Raw genomic sequence first — 16,827 nt, 5'->3', positions numbered from 1 at the left:
TTCTTCTTCTTCTTCTTCTTCTTCTTCAAAATCAGAAATTCAGCCAAAATCAAGTCTAATCTTCACCAAACACCCTCAAAATTGAGATATAAAATCCAAAGAATATTTCCAATTATTTGCAACAACACCCAATCAAAACAAACAATAATTTTTAAAAATCTAAATTCAAATTCAAAACTTTGAAGCTTTTTATTTGCTGTCAATAGCGGAGAATCAAACACCTTCAAAATTTATTGATTGATAATTTTAATTCGAACATCAACTGTGCAACATGAAATAAAATTGCTAAGTTAAAACTCTATATTAAAATAATTGAAATTCTTTGATAAAAAAGAGGATAAAAAGGAGAGAAAAACGAAGGAAGAAAATTAATGAAAGAATAGAGAAGGAGAGAGAGAGAGCATGAATGGGAAAATAATTGATTTCTTATTTAATTCATAATATAAAGGGATACTCATTAATACTAATTTATATATAATTGGTAAATTGTATATGCCTATATAATTAAGTTAAAACTTGATTAGGGAGGGTAAATAAGTTTCATACATAGTATAGATATGTAAAAATCATAATCCAAATACTGAGCCCAAGTTCCCAACCCAAGTTCAACCCCTAAGCCAGTAAGCCCAACCCAACTACCCAAGCGCAACCCGACCCAAGTCACGACTTCAGATGCCCTTTGGAGTTAGGCTAGGTTTCTTTCCCTTGTTTCTAGCGCTAGGTTTCTCTCAAAAATCAAAACAGCCGCTGCTTGCTACGGTACACCGCCTAACTCCTCGGCGAGCGACTCCTCTCCTCTTCAAGTCTTCAACAGGTTCGCGACTTCACGCTCAACTTTTTCATTCTTCAATCTTCATCATTTCCAAGGCAAACAGAGAAATTATTTTACTATTCTCTGTGTTTTGATTTTTCATTACCAGCTTTATTAATCAGGTAAATTCCTTTTCTGTGTCCTTTAATATGCAATTAGCAGCTAAATTTTGTCATCATTACTTTTCTTTTACGTTTTGCTTTTGGTGCTTTAAGGTTAAGTTGTTTCTATTCAAATGTGTTAAACAAATTTTGAGTAACTCCTACGAAGTATATAAAACCCTAAAATCGTTTATAGATCCATTATTTGCTGTTCGAATGTTTTGTTTAATGAGTTCGGAATTAGTATAGAATCCGGATGATGTCGCTTTATTTCTCTTTCACGGAAGAGAATTGAACGAAATTAAAGAGCTTTAGAAGCCAAAGTGATAGTATGCTGTTTTGTGGGACTGTAATTAAGTGTATTATATGAACATAAATCAGAGATAGAGCAGTCTTTGTGGTGTTGGTTTTCGACACATTACAAGTTTCTTGTATTTTTTTAATCTATGAACTTTCTTCTGTTAAACTTTTAATTCTTTTGGTTAAGCATTTGTAAGAAAACTAGCTTAGGAGTTAGCACAAATTTATTGAAGGAAAATTCTATCAAAAAGATTTAGTTTTGCTTGATTGAATGAAGAAAATGAAGATTTACGCATATGTATTGCTTTTGCTTACTTGAGTGAAATGATATTATGAGCACATTTTTTTTTCTCTTTTAAATGAAAGGTAAGGTGTAAGTTTGTATTTAAGTTTTGCTTGCTTGAATGAAGTATGAGTCGTTGAGCTTACTTTTTTTTTTTTGGTTGCTTGAATGAATGAAGCTATCAGCATATTCTTGGGGTTTCTTTCTTGAATAACTTGAGGTATAGGTTTTATTCTAGGTTTCGATTGCTTGAATGGCAACTGAGGTGATGAGCATGTTCATGGGGTTTGCCTGAGGAAAGCAAAATGAAGATAGAAGCATATTTTTTGGGTTTCTTTAATACTATTATTGGTGCTTATGCTACACCATAACTGCTTGATCTTTTTTTTAAATAGAATTTGCTGCAACTTGCAGGGATAGAAATGTTGAGCACCACGCCAATATTACCCCTTCCAGCGCCCCCGTTGGATGGGAATCTGGGACCAACACCTCCAGCGCAGGTGGTAGAGGAACCAAAGGATGATAACATGGAGGAAAATGAAGAGGACACCAATAAAGCCAATAATGTTTCAACGTCTGTTGCAACACATACTAGAACCATTGGTATCATTTATCCGCCTCCAGATATTAGGAGTATTGTCGACAAGACTGCACAGTTTGTGGCGAAGAATGGCCCAGAATTTGAGAAGAGGATTGTTCTAAATAACGCTGGCAATGCAAAATTTAACTTCCTGAATGCTTCTGATCCTTACCATGCCTATTATCAGCACCGTTTGGCTGAAGCTCGTTCACAGAATCAGGCTTCTGGAGAGCAGCCTACTCAACCAGCAGACCAAGAAGCGGCCCCTGCTCCTCCTACCGCTGATGGTGCTGAGGCAACTGCTAGGCCTGATCCGTCAGTTCAGTTTAGACCTGTCAGAAGGGTTCTTGAGCCACCTGAGGCAGAGCAATATACTGTTAGACTCCCTGAAGGGATCACAGGTGAAGAATTGGATATCATTAAGCTTACAGCACAATTTGTGGCCAGAAATGGGAAGTCTTTCTTAACAGGGTTGACGAGCAGGGAGATTAATAATCCGCAGTTTCATTTTCTAAAGCCTACTCACAGCATGTTCATGTTTTTCACTTCACTTGCGGATGCGTACTCGAAAGTTCTGATGCCTCCTAAAGGCTTGACGGATAAGCTGCGGAAGAGTGCCGCTGACATGACAACAGTCCTGGAGCGATGTCTGCATCGATTGGAGTGGGAAAAGTCACAGGAGCAGGCTAGGCAGAAAGCTGAAGATGAGATAGAACAGGAGAGGTTGCAGATGGCTATGATTGATTGGCATGATTTTGTTGTCGTTGAGACTATAGATTTTGCTGATGATGAAGATCTGGATTTACCTCCACCTATGACCCTTGAGGAGGTTATAAGGAGGAGCAAGATGCCTACATTGGAGGAAGAAGAGTATGTTGAGCCCGGAAAAGAGGTGGAAATGGAGATGGATGAAGAAGAGGTGCAGCTAGTCGAAGAAGGTATGAGAGCTGCGACTCTTCAAGAGAATGGTGATGTCAAGAGTGTTGAAACCATGGCAATTCCAGAGGAACAGGACCCACCTATGCGGATTGTGAAGAACTGGAAGAGGCCTGAAGAGAGGATCCCCGCAGAAAGGGACCCAACTAAGTATGTTGTCTCTCCTATAACTGGTGAGCTAATACCTATTAATGAAATGTCTGAACATATGAGGATCTCTCTCATTGATCCGAAGTACAAGGAACAGAAAGACAGGATGTTTGCGAAGATTAAGGAGACAACTCTTGCGCAGGATGATGAGATTTCTAGGAACATTGTTGGACTTGCAAGAACCCGTCCGGATATATTTGGTACTACGGAAGAAGAAGTTTCAAATGCGGTCAAGGCTGAGATTGAGAAAAAAAAGGAAGAGCCGAAGCAGGTCATATGGGATGGTCACACAGGTAGCATTGGTCGCACTGCAAGCCAGGCAATGTCTCAGAACACTAATGCAGATGATCAGAATGATGCTGCAAATGATGAAAGAAACCTTCCCGGTCCGCAGGCTCCTCCACCTCCCAGGCCTGGTTTTCCATCTGTTAGGCCACTACCTCCACCTCCTGGGCTTGCGCTGAATATTCCTAGGCCTCCTAATACAGTCCAGTATTCCACCTCCACCAGTGCTGGGGTTGCTGCTCCACCTCGACCTCCTATGGTTAACATGATTCCTCAGGTTCGGCCCCCACCTCCTCCCATGCCACAGATGCTAGGTCAGCAAAATCTGATGGTAAATCGTCCACCAATGCCTCCATCAGTGGCCATGAATTCACATGGCCATCCTATTCCACCACCTCCTGGATCACAGTTTACACCTTTGGGAGCACCTCGACCCTTTGTTCCCCTCCCGATGTCCCAGCCCGGAATGTCTATGGTTCCGCCTCCTCCTATTCCCCAAGGAATGCCTCCTCCTCCTCCACCAGAAGAAGCCCCTCCTCTACCTGAAGAGCCAGAGCCGAAGAGGCAAAAGCTTGATGAGTCTGTTCTCATTCCTGAAGAGCAGTTTTTGGCTCAGCACTCGGTAGGGATATCTTTCTTTCTTATTTGCCCCCCCCCCCCCCCCACACACACACACCCCACCCCACAATTTTTTACATAATTGTCTGGGTCTCTTTTAGAACTTTGTTTAATGCCTCATGCTTACTTACATCCTTGCAAATTGTGTTTCCTGCTGGGTTTTATTGCAGGGTCCTGCAAGGATCAATGTATCTGTGCCGAATACTGACGAAGGGAATCTCAAAGGACAAGTTCTGGAAATCACAGTGCAATCTCTGTCTGAAACCATTGCCAGTCTAAAAGAGAAGATTTCCGGGGAGGTCCAGCTTCCTGCAAACAAACAAAAGCTGAGTGGAAAGGCTGGTTTTCTCAAGGACAACTTGTCTCTTGCATACTATAATGTTGCATCTGGAGAAACTCTCAGTCTCTCTCTGAGAGAACGTGGTGGCAGAAAGAGATGAATGGGGAGTTATTTGGCATGGCCTTCAAAGGTTTATTTTGGAACTGTTCGGCATATCTAATCCTTGTTATGAATTTAAAGAATTCTCCATACTTCTTTCATGTTATTTTGGAGATTATATTGGTCTTGTACTTCTAGTTTTTCTTTCTGCAATTTAATCAACTTTCTCCTTCAAGCTGATGGTTGTGGGTATCTACTACAGATTTTGGCATGTTGGCGATCATCCATGAGGACAACAGGAAGTTTATTAGTTCTATGTTTATATAAGTGCAATGACTGTGTTGTGTTTATGTTACTAATTTGTGTTTGTCTAAACATGTGCAGTTGCTTCACCCTAACTAGAGCTCAGTTGTTATTTTGTTGTATCTTCTAAGTCCAAGGCCATTCTGGATTAGAATTATCTAATGTATTCTTGGCAGATATTCCTTATAATTTTAGAGGCTTCACATAGCAATTTAATATCTCTGATTCTTATCTGGACTTTATGACTTATTTCTGTAGAAGATGTGCTTGTCGTGGTGGGAGATACTTGTCGCAAGCACAGCTGCCTCTTTTGTGGTGCGTTTTTTGGGGCACTTGAGCCCCCTTCATTGTTTTGGTTTGTTTTGATGGAGTCTGCTGTATGGAGAAAGTGACTATGGTTTCTCTGATGTGTTTATTTTGTCAACACAGCTTTACCCCTGTTAAGGTCTGTGATATATGCTGTATTTGTCGGTTGTTTTATGACCTCGATAGTGAAAGCAGGTAGTCTTATTGCCCTTTTCATTGGCGTGTTCATTTATTGTTTGGTGAGAACCTGTTGGCTGAAATCAAGATTCAACATTTTTCTTTTTGCAGTTTGCCCTGGCTTTCAGAGGATGTCGCAATGATTGACACATGCTTTTGTAATATTGGAAGTTCCTTATTTTTTGGCGGATAATGTGCCATTTTAGGTTCATTAGCTATAATTTTTAACGGAATTGATTGATCAGGTTATATAATGTCTATACTTTTGTGCGAAGTTCCTTATTTTTTGGCGGATAATGTGCCATTTTAGGTTCATTAGCTATAATTTTTAACGGAATTGATTGATCAGGTTATATGTCTATACTTTTGTGCAGTTTGTAGCTTGCGCCACATTTGTGGGGTCTATTGATCATAATTTCACTTCCAATTGATGATATTAGTACTAGTGAGATTTGGCAGCTGGGAATGTGATGGGCATTTTAAGAAGCTGCGTCCTATGAAATCATGCTCTCTATCCATGTGTTTTCTTTTTACTGCCCAGCTTTCCCTAGCAAGCAGAAGTTATGAACAGAAACCATTGGATGCGACTTCTAGATGAGGTGGCTTTTTTGATGAGACAATGAAGTATCAAGGAGTTTGCTTGGATTTTACCTGAATTAGATAATCGCCGAGAGGGTAGAGTGCTTTGTTGACTCGTTTAATTTTCAGTTTTAAGACTAAATCACTTAGTTCGCCACATGGCCATTTCTTAGTTAATTTCCTATGTAGGTTTCACCATCCTTAGAAAATTTAAGTCTTCATGCGTTATGGAGGGGTATATGTTGCTTATTCTCGTTATGGAGTGCTTCCTGCTAACAACTTTTTGATTATATGATCGAGTGAAAAGGGATTAGAGGGGTCAGAGTTAAAGTAGAAGAGGAAGCATGTAGTAGGGGAATGACCAACGAGGGGTAGAAAGAAGGGGTCGCACGTACTATTGTTCTCCACCTATATGAGATTTGATTGACGCGATGCGGATACTAGTTTAAAAGAAAAAAGTTGAAGAAGAAAGAAGTCGAAGATAGTGATATGTACTTCATTTGGGGTGATTGAGCACAATGCTGGTGTTTACTTATTGTTGAGTTTGTGACCCCGGACAAGATGAATGCACCTGCGGGATGAGTTTGTTCCTTCTAGCGACACCATATGGGCACAATAATATGAGGCTGAATGCATATGCGGTCCATTAAATTTGCCTGACTTTTTCATTTTGACACCTTGATTAAACCTTGTTCCTATTGAATACTTCAGTTTTTTGACCATTAGCCAAAAATTAAAAGCACGTGAGTTTCGATCTCCAGATCAACCAGTCAGTTTTGGCCACATCACCCAACGCCCCACCTATTCAGATACACCTACCCTCAGACAATTCACCCCTCGCCCCAACCCCCACAATGCCCACCCTAGTATGACTCAAGTTGAGGCGTTAATAAAAACAAAGCTTAGTTTAAATGCCTAAATGGAAAAACCAGGCAAGTTTAAGGGACCGCATATATATTCCAATTACTAAGTACGAGATATAAATAGTACTGGACAACATAAAAAATCATGTGTTCCTTTTTGCAAGGATATGTCGTTCTATGTATCCTTTAGCACAGATGAATCCTCCATTTACAGCGCAGAACTCTATATACATAAAGGGAAATCATCACAACAACAAATGGCACGTTACCCAAAAAAGAAAAAGAAAAAGGGAAACCAATTTTATGAACTCAACAATTGGCAAAGGAGGATTAGGAATCTCATTGTAGTTTTCTACTAAATGTGACTCTTTGTGCTCCTGCTTCTTCAAGATCCATAATGTCAAAAAGGGTCCCAAGAGGAACTGAAAATCATACGGTTTCAACAGTTGGCTAGGATAGAAAATATAAGGACCCGTCCAACTTTTGGTAGGAACAAGCTTGTTCCTACCAAATAGATTAATGATGGCATTAAAGATTATCATGGATATGAAGCTTCATAATTTCAAGAAATGGAATTTTTAAGGGAAGTAGGACATTATACATTTCAAGTCAGAGTTCTGCTATCTTGAATGTTGAACAATAATTTGCTAATAGTACTGAATCAACTTTAAGCACATAAAATAGTTAAAACTTCATGAAATTCAGATCCAAGAAAGTAGTGATTTTACTGAACTGAGCATGCTGAGAATGTTTCTCCATTTCTGGTTTCTGACCAACATTCTCCATTGTTTAGCAAGCCAGTTAGGTGGGAAAAAAAAATTAAGTTGTCTAATGTTCAAGAGGGACTAGCAACTCAATAAGCCGCTTATCTTCTAAAATTCCCTATGCCGCTAGTAAATCCTAGCAAGAGGATTGCTAGTACGACTCAAATAGAAAGATTGAGCTCTTAAAAGTATTTCAAGTGGGGATGTAATTCTGGACTGAAAAATTCAATAAGCAATATTCTCATGAGACGAGGTGTAACTTCCTATACCAAGAACATACATGTCAGATATGTCACTCGAATTCTCCAAAAATGCATAACATATTTTGGAGGATCCGACACGGGTGCGGCCACACCTTTGCACGCAGTTATGTTAGATTTCGGATCGCGCCAGCAGCCACCATTCCTTTCAAGGCACTATTGTCCATTGAGAATAAGCAGCAATTTAGCATACTCAGCTTATTTTACGCTATATGTTCTATGGTCAAGAATCAAGATCATGAAGAATTGGGACGGTATCAAACCTCCACTTAAACATATCAAAGGTTCAGTTGTTTCCTTAAATCCAGCACGTATACGGGCTTTCAAAACAGCAGCCCTCTCCAATTTTCCTTAAAGAAACAGTATAAAAGAATTTGAGTACTCAAAGAGGGAGATAACAGAGATCCACAGAGAATATTATATCCCAGGAAAGAATTATCATAAAATTGCTAACAATTAGTTTACATTGGGCCTTATTTTTGCTAAATCTACACACATACCTCGATATTGTTCACGTGCCCCGTCATATCCCTTATAAATTTGCCCATGCGCGAAACGCCATAAAATGAACCCGGAATTCATGGCGAAACAATGATTATTGGTTACTAGGTCGTTTTCAATGGCCCTACGAATATCCAGGCCAATCGAAATCCGTCAAAACAATTCTACAAAATCAGCATTTATTAATATACATGTAAAAGTGGATATAATCACAAATTCGTATTGCATGACTTCAAAACGCCATAAAATGAACCCAAAAGTTATGGCGAAGGTCGTTTCTGATGGGCCCAAAAATTTTTAGGTGATTTTCGGTGTCAGTCACCCGAATTCATGAATATGACGTGGACATTAGCACCCAAAAAATCGAAAATTGTGTTGAATTCCTATTTTATGGCCCTAAAACACTAAAAAAATGAGGAACAAACATGGGAAAGCAATGCCTATGGTTCATTAGGTCGTTTCTAATGGGCCCGCAAAATTTTAGGCGATTTGGAGCTGGTCGCCCGAATTCATGAAGATGGCGTGGACATAGAACACGAAAAATCGAAAATCATAAAGAATTCCTGTTTTATAGCCCTAAAATACCAAAAAACAAGGAACAATTATAGAGAAGCAATGACTATGGTTCATTAGGTCGTTTCTGATGAGCCCATAAAATTTTAGGCGATTCGGGCCGTTCGCTCAAACCTTAATGAGAACATAGAACTAAATGTTAGAAGATTTAAAGGCTAATAAGCAAAACCTTATTAAGAACGTAGAAGATAATTCTTGAGTTTTTCTTTCGCCATTTTCTCTTCTATTCAGGTTAATATAAAGGTTAATACGGCTTCGTGACTAAGTTGGAAGATTGATTATTTGGAATAGTGTCAGAAAGTTTTTGTAAGGTATCTTTGTGCACTGTCATCAGTACAAAGGATTATATAGATTTTGCATTTTCAACAATGTGTACAGTAAATCATATATAATTATCTAACAATACAAAAATATGATACACAATTAGAGGTCAACATGAGGTTGAAGTATCATAATATTTTTTATATTATTGATGTTGGTGGAAATTGATATAGTAACACCGCGTTGCCATGTAAGTAGTAGGCGTTTTTATACTAAACTAGAGCACAAGCGCAAAAAAATAATTGTGAATAGTCAAAACTTTAAACGACCATAACTTTGCGCTCGATTGTCGGATTGACGCGATTTATTTTTTTGATTTCGGCTATTTTTTCGAGATCTAGCCGGACAAACTGCCGCAAGGCGGTTTGGCCGAGCCAATTTTGAGAAAAACAGCCTTTTACCCATTCAACTTGCATTTTCCCCAAAATTGGTGCAACATTTTAGTTCATTCTTATAGAAAAATTACATGAAAAAAATGAGTTCCAGGTTGAAATATTTGCGGTATTGTGGATGTTTTATATCAATTTCAATGTACGAGTTTCAATTTCAAAAAACGAAGCAAATCTCATTCGTGATTAATATTTGTATTAAAAAGTGCATAAATTATACTCCCTCCGTTTCAACTTATGTGAACCTATTTCCTTTTTGGATCGTGCGGAAAAGAATGACCCTTTTCCATATTTGGAAATAATTTATCTTTATGCAATAATATATAGCCACACAAAATATATATGCTTCATTTTACACTACAAATTCAAAAGTCTCTCTCTTTTTTTAAACTCTGTGCCCAGTCAAATGGGTTCACATAAATTAAAATGGAGGAAGTATTAAGTTGTAATTTGGCTCATCGGTTAAGAACTAAAATAGGCCCGGACGTATGGCGGAAGGCGTGGGCTATAGCACACGAAGATATGGGAATCAGGCGAAATTTCAGTTTTATGGCCGTAAACCGCCAAAAAAGGAGGAACGGTCATAGCGGAGAGGTGACAATAGTTCCTTAGGTCGTGTTTGATGTCTAGAAAATTACTTTGGTGATCCAGGTTTGAGGGGCCCGGGCGCACGACAGAAGGCGTGGGCTAAGCACACGAAAACATGGGAATCAGGCGGATTTTCAGTTTTATAGCCGTAAGACGCCAAAAAATAAGAAACGGTCATGGTGGGGCAGTGACAATGATTCCTTAGATTGTATTTGATGTCCCGAATATTTTTAGGCAATCCGGGTCCAGGGGGAAAGGGCGCACGCCGAAAGGCATGGGCTATAGCACACGAAAATATAGGGATTGGGCGGAATTCAAGTTTTATGGCCGTAAAACGCCAAAAAACGAGGAACGGTCATGGCGGGGCAGTGACAATGGTTCCTTAGGTCATATTTTATATCCCGAAATTTTTTTAGGCGATCAGGTTCGGGCGGCCCGGGCGCACGGTGGAAGGCGTTGACTATAGCACACGAAAATATGGGAATCACGCGTAATTCCAATTGTATGACCGTAAAATGCCAAAAAAGAGGAACGATCATGGCGGGAAAATGGTTCCTTAGGTCGTATTTGATGTCTCGAAATTTTTTTAGGCGATCCGGGTTCGATGGCCCGGGACCACGGCGGAAGGCGTGTACTATAGTACACGAAAATATGGGAATCAGGTAGAATTCCTGTTTTATGGCCGTAAAACGCCAAAAATGAGGAACGGTCATGGCGGGGTGGTGACAATGGTTCCTTAAGTCGTATTTTATGTCCCAGAAAATTTCTAGGCAATTCAGGTCCGGGGGGCCCGGACGCACGTTGAAAGGCGTGGGTTATAGCACGCGAAAATATGGAAATCGGGTGGAATTCCAATTTTATGGTCGTAAAACGCCAAAAAATAAGGAACGTTCAAGGTGGGGCGGTGACAATGGTTCCTTAGGTCGTATTTGATGTCCCAAAAACTTTTAAGGAGATCCGGGTCTGGGGGACCCGGGCGCACGGCGGAAGACGTGGGCTATAGCACACAAAAATATGGAATCGGGCGGAATTTCAGTTTTATAGCTGTAAAACGCAAAAAAAGTGGAACGGTCATGGCGGGGCGGTGACAATGGTTCCTTAGGTCGTATTTGATATCCCAAAATTTTTTTAGGCTATCCGGGTCCGGGGTTCCCGGGCGCATGGCGGAAGGCGTGGTCTATAGCACGCGAAAATATGAGAATCGGGTGGAATTTCAATTTTATGGCCGTAAAACGCTAACACACGAGGAACGGTCATGGCGGGGTGGTGACAATGGTTCCTTAGGTCGTATTTGATGTCCCAAATTTTTTTTAGGCGATCGGGGTCCGGGGGGCCCAGGAGCACGGCGGAAGGCTTGGGCTATAGCACACGAAAATATGAGAATCGAGCGGAATTCCAGGTTTATGACAGTAAAATGCCAAAACACGAGGAACGGTCATGGCAGGACGGAGACAATGGTTCCTTAGGTCGTATTTGATGTCCCGACAAATCTTTAGGCGATCCGGGTCCTGGGGGCCCGGGCGCACGATGGAAGGCGTGGGCTATAACACACGAAAATATGGGAATCAGGCAAAATTCCAATTTTATGGCCGTAAAATGCCAACAAATGAGAAACGGTCATGGAAGGGCGGTGAAAATGGTTCTATAGATCTTATTTGGTGTTCCGAAAATTTTTTACGCGATCCAAGCCCGGGGGGCCCGGGCGCACGATGGAAGACGTTAGCTATAGCACACGAAAATATGGGAATCGAGTGAAATTCCAGTTTTATGACCGTGAAACGCCAAAAAACGAGGAACGGTAATGGTGAGGTGGTGACTATGATTCCTTAGGTCATATTTGATGTCCCGAGAAAATATTAGGTGATCCAGGTCTGATGGCCCGGGCGCACGACGGAAGGCATGTGTTATAGCACACGAAAATATGGGAATCGAGCGAAATTTCTATTTTATGGTGGTAAAACGCCAAAAAATAAGGAAAGATCATGGCAGGGTGGTGACTATGGTTCCTTAGGTCATATTTGATATCCAGAAATTTTTTTAGGTGATCCGGGTCCGATGGCCCGGGGCCACGACAGAAGGCGTGGGCTATATCACACGAAAATATGGGACTCAGGCGGAATTCCAGTTTTATGGCCGTAAAATGCCAAAACAAAACAAAGAACTGTCATGGTGGGGCGGTGACTATGGTTTCTTAGGTCGTATTTGATGTTCCAGAAAAATTTTAGGCGATCCGGGTCCGTGGGCCGGGGCGCACGGCGGAAGGCGTGGCTATTTCACACGAAAATATAGGAATCGGGCGGAATTCTAGTTTTATGGCCGTAAAATGCCAAAAAACTAGGAACGGTCATGGAGGGGCGGTGACAATGGATCCTTAGGTCGTATTTGATGTCCCGAAAAATTTCTTGGCAATCCGGGTCCGTGGAGCCCGGGTGCCCGGCGAAAGGCATGGGCTATAGCACACGAAAATATGGGAATCGGGAGGGTATAGTGACAATCTATTATATATATTTTGTATAGTGACAGTCAATTTTGTATAATATTTGTATTGTGACAGTCTATTTTGTATAGTGACAGTCTATTTAGTATATTTTTTGTATAATGATAGTATATTTTTGTATACACTAACTATACAATAGGTCACGACCCAATTTCACCTATAGGTCGTGATGGCGCCCAAACACTACAGCTAGGCAAGCCAACTAGTACTTTAAACCCATCTTCAATTCTTTAAAAATTAACTGAGTAATTAAACTCTTCTTACTTGCAAGAATTTAGACAATATGAAAAGATTTAGTAAATTAAAATAACCAAGAACAGAATTTAAATCCAAACATTCTACTAGTGTGTGTGTGTGCGCCAAAACCTGGTGTCACACGTGTATGAGCATCTAGTAGATTATACAAAAATTATAAAGACTGTCTGAAATGAAATAGACAAAATAAAATTCCCAGAAGAGGCACTAGTTGCTGGAGAGCGGTTCAGAAAGCAGCTCACCACTAAGCCTCTAGATAATGCGGGTGCGCGCCGATAGGTCCAACGATGGCACCTATCTCAGGTCCTGCACAAAAAGTGCAGCAAGTGTAGCATGAGTACGTAAACAACGTGTACCTAGTAAGTATCAAGCCTAATATCGAAGAGGTAGAGACGAGATGGTCGACTTTGACACTCATTAAGGGTCAATAATAATAAATAAAATAAAAATAGAAATATTTAAATCAACATGATTCACAGAGTTAACAACAATTTTATTTAATCAACAGAAATAATTAAATTCCTTCAAACGCAAAAATTTCCAATCTATTAATTAAATTCACAAACTGCAATTTAAATACCAAGGTATCATGCAATTATTATTATTATTAAGTACGATTTCTGCCGAGGTCGTACGACCCGATCCAGAGTGTCGTGTACACTGCCGAGGGACGTCCGGCGCGATCCATAGATGCATCTATACTGCCGAGGCGTTCGGCCCGCTCCACAAGAAAGGAGGACATTTTCTTATGTACCTTCGGAATGAGAGTATATTTATTATAAGAATAATTTGAGAGGATGAACAATTTCTTTTAACAATTTAATAAATTTAAATAGAAAAATTAAGTATATAAGATTCCAATCTTTTACTATCTTTCCCTAACAATTCACAATATATTTCTAATAATTTAATTAAATAAAGGATACAATTAACGCACATAATTCATGCTTTAAGTCCTAAACTACCTGGACTTTAGCATAGATAGTAGCTACGTACGGACTCTCGTCACCTCGTGCGTACGTAACTCCCACAATTAGCAATAATTATTAATTTAATCACCTATGGGGTAGTTTCCTCCTCACAAGATTAGACAAGAAACTTACCTTGTCTCAAAGTCCGCTTTCATGTCAAAATGTCGCATAAAAACCTCATTTCGATGCCGAAAAATTCGAAACTATCCAAAAGATATATAAAATAATTAATACATGTTCAATAATTCGAAATTAGACTATTAAATAAATTACTCTATCTAAAATGGTAAAATTTTTAAAATTCACCCCGGGCCCACGTGCCCGGATTCCGAAAATGTTTAGAGGAAAACGTTACCCATAATCTCAAAAACTCAAATATATAATCTCTATCCAATTTAATAACCATTTTCGTGGTTAAAATCTCATTTTTATACAAATTTAGGATTTTCATCTAAACCCTTGATTTCAAAGATTTACTGGTTATAATCAACCCATAATCTATATATTTAACTCAAAGTATGTAGAATTAACTTACCTTCAAATTGCTAGTTGAAATCCCCTCTCAAAAAGCTCAGCAATTGCCCAACAATGGAAGAAACGAGGTTAAAAATCGTGAAATCCTGTTTTTAAGACATTCTGCCCAACACTGATGACCCCTTCTTCGCGAACGCGATCAAGGCTTCACGTTTGCGAAGGCCATTTTCCTCAACCTCAACATTTCCCTTCGCGAACGCGACAGGGGTCTCGCGAACGCGAAGGCTTACTGGCCTGCCCTTCGCGAACGCGTAGGGAAAAAATCCATGCCGGTCCCATTCCTCTTTCGCGAACGCGAGTCTACCATCGCGAACGCGTAGGCCAAAACTCCCGGGCTTCACGAACGCGTCAACCTCCACGAACACGAAGGGCAATAGCCCAGCTCCCATTTTCCTTCTTCACGAATGCGAGGGTCCTTCCGCATTCGCGAAGAAAGAAACCAGAACTGGAAATTTCTGGTTTTTCCAACTTAGCTCTGGGTGGTTCAAAACTCACCCGAGCCCCCCGGGACCCCGTCCAAATGCACCAACAAGTATGAAAACATAACACGGACTTGCTCGAACTCTCAAAAGACGAAATTCAACAACAAAACTAAGAATCGCACCCCAAAACCGAATTGGATCAAAATATGAATTTCAAGTTTCTAACTTCCTCCGAACGCGCCGAATCATACTTATACTACTCGGAATGCTATCAAATTTTGCGTACAAGTCTTAAATCACCATACGGAACTATTTCCAAACTCAAAATTCCAAACGGACTTCGATTACTCCAAAACCTATTCCAAACCAAATTTAAAGAACTTTAAACCTTCAAATAGTTGATTTTCATTATTAAGCGCTAAAACGCTCCCGGGTTATCCAAAACCTGATTCGGACATACGCCCAAGTCCGAAATCACCATATGAACCTATTGGAACCGTCAAATCTCGATTCCGGGGTCGTTTTCTAAAAATATTGACCGAAGTCAAACTTGGCATTTTAAAGCCAATTTAAAGAATTAAGTGTTTCGTTTTCAACCCGAACACTTCCAAATCCCGAACCAACCATCCCCGCAAGTCATAAATCAGTAAAAGCACATTCAGTGAGTTTTATTGAAGGGAACGTGGTTCTAAACGTCAAAATGACCGGTTGGGTCATTACATTCTCCACCTCTTAAACAAACGTTCGTCCTCGAACGGGTTTAGAATTGTACCTGGAGTGCTGAATAAGTGTGGATATCTGCTCCACATGTTTTCCTCGGCCTCCCAAGTCACTTCCTCGACTGGTTGGCTCCTCCACTGGACTTTTACTGCAGAAATCCTCTTGGACCTCAACTAGTGAACCTGTTTATCAACAATGACAACTGGCTCCTCTTCATAACCCAAGCTATTATCTAGCTGAATTGTGCTGAAGTCTAACACATGTGACAGGTCGGCATGATACTTTCGAAGCATAGATACATGGAAAACCAGATGTACTACCGATAGACTGGGAGGCAAAGCAAGTTCATAAACAACCTCCCCAACTCGTCTCAACACCTCAAATGGGCCTATAAACCTTGGGCTCAACTTGCCCTTTTTCCCAAATCTCATGATTCCCTTCATTGGCGAAACTTTCAAGTGAACTTTTTCACCCATTATAAAGGATAAATCACGCGCTTTCTGATATGCGTAGCTCTTCTGTCTGGATTGCGCTGTACGAAGTCGCTCCTGAATCAACTTCACCTTTTCCAAGGCATCCTTCACCAAGTCAGTACCATATAACTTAGACTCATCGGGCTTAAACCATCTGATGGGCAAACGACATCGCCGACCATATAAAGCCTCAAATGGAGCCATCTTGATGCTGGATTGGTAAAAAGCAAACTTGGCCAAAGGCAAGAAACCATCCCACTGGCCTCCAAAGTCAATCACACATGCCCTGAGCATATCCTCCAAAATCTTAATTGTCCGCTCCGACTGCCCGTCGGTCTGCGAATGAAAGGCTATGCTGAGCTCTACACGGGTCCCTAATTCACTCTGTATTGCTCTCCAGAAATGTGAAGTAAACTGAGGGACTCTATCTGATATGATAAAAATTGGCACACCGTGCAACCGAACTATCTCCTGAATATAAATCTGGGCCAACCTCTCTGAAGTATACGTAGTTACAACCAGAATAAAATGTGCCGACTTGGTCAACCTGTCAACAATCACCCAAACTGCATCAAACTTCCGCAAGGTCTGCGACAACCTAACTACAAAATCCATAGTAATGCATTCCCATTTCTACTCTGGTATAGTCATCTGCTGAAGTAGGCTACCAGGCCTCTGGTGCTCATATTTAACTTGCTGGCAATTTAGACACCTAGCTACATACTTGACTATGTCCTTTTTCATTCGTCGCCACCAATAATGCTGCCTCAGGTCACGATATATCTTTGTAGCACCTGGATGAATAGAATATCGAGAACTGTGTACTTCCTCTAGGATTGTTTTCCTCAGTCCATCCACATTAGGAACACATAGATGATCCTGGAGTCG

The 16,827-nt window shown here is 40.4% G+C and overlaps 1 protein-coding gene across 9 annotated transcripts; it reads left to right on the top strand.

Moving 5' to 3' along the window:
- Positions 1-657: 657 nt before the first annotated feature.
- LOC107789072 (putative splicing factor 3A subunit 1) lies at positions 658-5,590 on the top strand. 9 transcript variants are annotated; one of them, XM_075247999.1, is made up of 7 exons: positions 658-814; positions 1,910-4,068; positions 4,235-4,534; positions 4,828-4,909; positions 5,005-5,061; positions 5,176-5,247; positions 5,341-5,590. In XM_075247999.1, the coding sequence occupies exons 1-3, from the start codon at positions 673-675 to the stop codon at positions 4,502-4,504; spliced, it is 2,571 nt and encodes an 856-aa protein (XP_075104100.1). In that variant the 5' UTR covers positions 658-672; the 3' UTR covers positions 4,505-4,534; positions 4,828-4,909; positions 5,005-5,061; positions 5,176-5,247; positions 5,341-5,590. The 9 variants fall into 9 exon arrangements, with proteins under 9 accessions (XP_075104100.1, XP_075104098.1, XP_075104099.1 ...); XM_075247997.1 differs by having other exon boundaries at positions 4,706-4,909; XM_075248003.1 differs by having other exon boundaries at positions 701-933.
- Positions 5,591-16,827: the final 11,237 nt, after the last annotated feature.

Source organism: Nicotiana tabacum, chromosome 24, assembly GCF_000715075.1.
Source record: "Nicotiana tabacum cultivar K326 chromosome 24, ASM71507v2, whole genome shotgun sequence".
Lineage (NCBI taxonomy): Eukaryota > Viridiplantae > Streptophyta > Magnoliopsida > Solanales > Solanaceae > Nicotiana > Nicotiana tabacum.
The sequence above is the reverse complement of the archived record's forward strand: the minus strand, read 5'-3'. Positions and strand labels throughout refer to the sequence as shown.